General features: G+C 31.7%; 1 protein-coding gene across 2 annotated transcripts; it reads left to right on the forward strand.

Annotated features, from left to right (window-relative positions):
• Positions 1 to 894: 894 nt before the first annotated feature.
• On the forward strand, positions 895 to 4,807 carry LOC131630958 (uncharacterized). Of its 2 annotated transcripts, XM_058901698.1 has the most exons (11): positions 897 to 1,302; positions 1,380 to 1,572; positions 1,657 to 1,734; positions 1,818 to 1,869; positions 2,136 to 2,257; positions 2,657 to 2,754; positions 2,878 to 2,936; positions 3,045 to 3,101; positions 3,189 to 3,234; positions 3,813 to 3,892; positions 4,458 to 4,807. In XM_058901698.1, exons 1-11 carry the CDS (start codon positions 1,198 to 1,200, stop codon positions 4,543 to 4,545), a joined length of 978 nt encoding a protein of 325 aa, XP_058757681.1. In that variant the 5' UTR covers positions 897 to 1,197; the 3' UTR covers positions 4,546 to 4,807. The 2 variants fall into 2 exon arrangements, with proteins under 2 accessions (XP_058757682.1, XP_058757681.1); XM_058901699.1 differs by lacking the exons at positions 1,818 to 1,869; positions 2,136 to 2,257 and having other exon boundaries at positions 895 to 1,302.
• The last annotated feature ends 245 nt before the right edge of the window (positions 4,808 to 5,052 follow it).

The following is a 5,052-nucleotide window of genomic DNA, read 5'->3' on the forward strand; positions in this document are numbered from 1 at the left end:
ACTATATGTTGATAACAACTTTGAAATTGTAATGAATTATTTAACACATAAAATATATAAAATAATTTATTATTAAATATAAATGTTTTCAATTTTTAATAAAATAAATAAATAAATTAAAATGAAAATTTTAAAATTTGATATAAAAGAAAATATAATAGGATACATAACAAAATTAGAAAAAAAAACATAAATAAACATAAAAGAGTTATAAAAAAAATCAAAAAAATGAAATGATTATGATTTATATTAAGGACAAAAATTTCAAAATAATTTGAAGATGGAGAATAATTATAATAAGTTGATAGAAGCAATCGAGAAAAATCACACAGAAGAGAACAATAATACAAAAGAAAATGAATAATTTTAAAATGTTAAAATTAAACTGAGGATATTATAGTAATTATAATAATTTTTAAAATATTAAAGTTGAGATTCCCTCCCCTCCCCTCCAAATCCCTCCGATTTGGAGGAACGCAAAAAGTGTGTTTTGGAGGGATTTTCCTCCCCTCCCCTTCCCTCCCCTCATAAAATTTGAACCAAACACATTTAATTAAAAATATTCACTCCCCTCCCCTCCCCACCATCTACCTCGAACCAAATTCACCCTTAGCACATTGGATCATCTCCTTCCATACATCCCTCTCCTTCAATCAAACAAGTGTAATAATAATAAACATTAATAAAATATAATATATAAAAAAGAAGAGAGGGAAAATGTTAGTGAGAGATAGAGACAAATTTGTGAAGGAGATAAATGGAGAGAAATAATGGAAGGAGAGGATCCAATCCCCACCCTTAGTAACAAAAGTTGTCACATTCACATGTCACCTCTTATCGAAAGTCTTTCTTAAGCCTTGCCATTGGTTCCTGTTAGGCCAACACCATCTCTTTTTATTTCACGTCCTTCTCCACTCATTAGAACTCCAATAGTCCAACCAACAACACCACATTTTTGTCCTCCACGAAATGCGAACTTCTGCAAAGTGGACATTATAATCCTGGATCAATCCATACTTTTGGTAAACGGTGGACCACAGCTCCCACAAATTTAATGCTTATACATAATCTCCCACCATAATTTTCAAATTTTTCAGTTGCACACGGAATCTCAAAACAGTAATGCATACGTGGATACGAGTTCAAGGAGTTCCCGAAAAGCTCCATTATTAGCGACACTGAAATTCCAAGTGAACAATGAAGGACATGGCGGTGACCGCGACGGTAACGGGAACACTGAATCTTCCTATCATAGACCTCTCCTCTCCTCACCGTTTCTCCACAGCCAGTTCCATCCGTCAGGTTGATTTTCAATACTACTCTTGTTACTTCAACACTCGATTAATTTATGTATCATAACAAAATATACTTTAGAATAGGCATGTGTAGAGTATGGTTTCTTCTACCTTGTTAACCATGGCGTGGATGAGGATTTTCTGAATCAAGCGTTCGAGGAAAGTGCGAAATTCTTCTCACTTCCAATCCAACACAAAATTAACTTGCGTCGCAAAGACTATAGAGGTTATACTCCTCTATATGCTGAGAAACTTGACACTACTTCACTCTCCCAAGGTCATTTTTCTTCTTTTTTCCAAACAATAATTCTCTGCAATTGCTTAGTTTTCTTTAATTTCATCATTCTTTATGATTAAGCAGGTGATTCAAAAGAGAGCTATTACATTGGTCCTTTAACAGATGCAACAAGTGTTCGTCTCAATCCATGGCCTTCTCAAGGTTGTGTTCATTCTTAATTAGGAATAATCTAAATTCATTTTCTGCTCTAATTTTGTTTTTTCTTTCTGGCAATGATACTGCAGAATTACTCCCAAATTGGAGACCTACATTGGAATCCTTTTTTTGGAAATTAATGTAAGGTTTATTTAGGGTTAAATATATCATTTTTAATTTTTTTTAAAACTTTCTTCAAACGCAAGCCGATATATTTATACAGACCGAAAACTTATGTTAAATTTTTTTTTTTTTTGCCTATTTATTATCAAGAACTTTGCTCTCTTTTTTTTAGCGAGTTTATGGCTTGGATGAGTTTGAACATTCAAATTCACATTCTTTTGTTTTTTCTCCCTTGTTAAGCAGATTAGAGTTTAAAATGTATTCTTCTTATATGTCACACACAGGTCAGCTGGCGAAAAGTTGTTGTCTCTAATCGCCCTGTCTTTGAATCTAGATGAAAACTACTTTGACAAGATCAGTGCCTTAAACAAACATGAATGTTTTCTTCGCCTTCTGCGCTATCCAGGTGTGCCATGTGTTGCATATTTTCTAACTTTTCAAGGATAACTTTGATACCTTATACTGCATATCAATTTGGCAGTAGTTCACAATTCAAATATCAACGAGATACATAATACACTACATTTAATGAATCATATGGTATATTATAATATTTATTTCAAATGTGATTGTTTATTTTTGCACACACTCTTGTTCCTAGTAGCGCAGAAGGCGAAGAAAACACTCTTATTTCTGCATATCAATGTTGCTATATTTGATTCAAAAACTGCAATTCTTGCTCAATTAAAGGTTGTTTAGTATTAAAATACAGAATTTTCTCTGTTGATTTATTAGTAGAGTCAAGATTTTTTTTCAAACCTAAAACCCCTTTTACTGTTGATAATATGTCTATAAATTACATCAGGTGAATTGGGATCTAATGAAGAGATATGTGGTGCCTCTGCTCATTCAGATTATGGCATGATCACTCTCCTATTGACCAATGGTGTTCCTGGACTTCAGGTTCTCATTTTATATTTATTATAACTTTCTGTCATCAAGAATATATCACATTGATCCCATGATCAACTTTATGTTTAAAGTTAGCATTTGCTTAATTGCTGATTTAAGAATTTATATTTGAAGATCTGCAAGGACAAGTTGAAGCAACCACAGGTATGGGAGGATGTGCCTCATGTAGAAGGGTTAGTTCATGCCTAAGAGCCTTGTAAATGATATGTTACTATCACTTTGAAGTTTGTTTACTTTTTCTTTCTCTTATAGTGCTAGGTGTTCTATGTTTGCATATGCAGGGCCATGATTGTGAACATTGGAGACATGATGGAGAGGTGGACAAATTGTTTATACCAGTAAAAATTCCATCACCCAACAACTTACAAGATTTATTTTTTATCAACGGTTTATATCATTCTCAATTTCTTATTATTACTTTGTAGGTCCGCACTTCACAGGGTGATGCCAACGGGAAAAGAACGATATTCTGTAATTACTAACTACTTTTTATTTGCTTTATTTAGTAGTTAGTATGTTATATTATTGCGCGTAGTTGAACTATGAAATCTCTCTATCTTTGTTGTCTCACCAAAGTGCTACATTGCCATTGCAAGAATTTGAACTAGTTAGGTTGTTTAATAAAAAGTAGCGCGAATGACAGATAAACTAGCGGAGAAGTTTATAGTCTCTGTTTAGCAAGGTCAATTTTTGAGGTTATAGTTTATAAGGTCATATGACTAAAATAAACATGTTATGTTTGGCAACAATTTTTTCTTTCAAGGAACACAATAATTTGTTAGTATGAGTGAACTGTTTAAGAAATAAATGAAAGTAGAAACAGTTCAGTTCTTTGTTGATATGGTTCTAAGTCTTATAATTAATTTTTTCCTAAAATGTAGAACGAAGAATATGATATAGAAGATGGTGAGAATTGATAATGTTCTTTCTATCCATGGCTCTACAGATTTGGCTTGTTTGATTTCATTTTGATGAGGTCTTCTAGTTTACTGGCGTGATTAGCATATATATTTCCATTGAAATATGAGTGATGATATGCAATTTTGCAGGTGGCATTCTTCATGGATCCACCATCAGACTGTGTGGTGGAATGCTTTGAAAGTTGCTGCAGTGAATCATCTCCACCTAGGTAAATAAAAATATTATCCAATTAAGGTTTGTTTAACTACCTACTCTGGTATTCATATGTCAAAGATTAATTAAAACTATAAAAGCTTGAAAATATATTTTCTGTAATTAAAAAGCTATCTAAAGCAAAAGTTAAATCTTTAAGAAAAGGTAGGGATACTAATCTCAGTTTTTACTTGGACTAAACAACACAAGTTTTTAAAAGAAAAGGAGTTTTTTATTTGCTCAATTTACTTATCTTCCAGTTAGTGTCCATTTAAAATAATAGGACTCACTTATTAAAATATTTCCACTAATCTATCACTTTTGTCTCCTAAGTACATCCGAAATACCAAAAGACTGTCAAGGAATTTGATGTGTTTGGACACAATATAGTGTGTTTAAACGTTTGATCTTTATGATAAAGTTTAGAAAAGTAAAGAGACACACACAGCCCTTAAAGATTAGTAATATTATAAATCATAGGTCCCTAGTGAAAGTCTTTATCTTTATAGAAAGCTACCTAAAAATATATTTTTTACACGTAAGATCATGTTATAAGATTTTTGAGAAATGTTGTGTTGCAGATTCCCACCAATACGTAGTGAGGACTACTTGAATGAGAAGTTCAAACTCACATATGATTCTGAGAGGAATCTTCAGTGCTCAATCTAGTCAAAGAACTAATTAAAGGCTTTACATACCGACGTGTAAGGGCACCAAATTTAAAATAAGTTCAAAAACTTGCTTCATTTTAAATTAATTTGCAAAATCTGCTCCATGACTGTTGGTTGTTGTGATATGACATGGGGTTTGTTATTGATATTATTGTTTGTATATAAGTTATAAGGTAATGTTTGGAGAAACAGTTTATTCGTGAACAAATTGTTTTTAAGAAACTACTTATATGCAATGCAAATATATCATTTATAAACAACTAATATGATTTTTTTTGAAATAAACAACTAATATTTTAATTATGTTGGCAATGCACTGAATGTTTTACATTACACTGAAACTTATATAAATGTGTGTCTTTCATTTATTGTGATTCGCAAATCTCATAAAATTAAAATAAATTATAGCTTGGAACGTTGTAGTTTACAATATTTTTTACAATATTTTTTTAATGACTGTTTTGCACGAGAGTAAGATGCCGATCGGAAAAGTTAACTTGAGTCT

Source organism: Vicia villosa, unplaced genomic scaffold, assembly GCF_029867415.1.
Source record: "Vicia villosa cultivar HV-30 ecotype Madison, WI unplaced genomic scaffold, Vvil1.0 ctg.000756F_1_1, whole genome shotgun sequence".
NCBI lineage: Eukaryota > Viridiplantae > Streptophyta > Magnoliopsida > Fabales > Fabaceae > Vicia > Vicia villosa.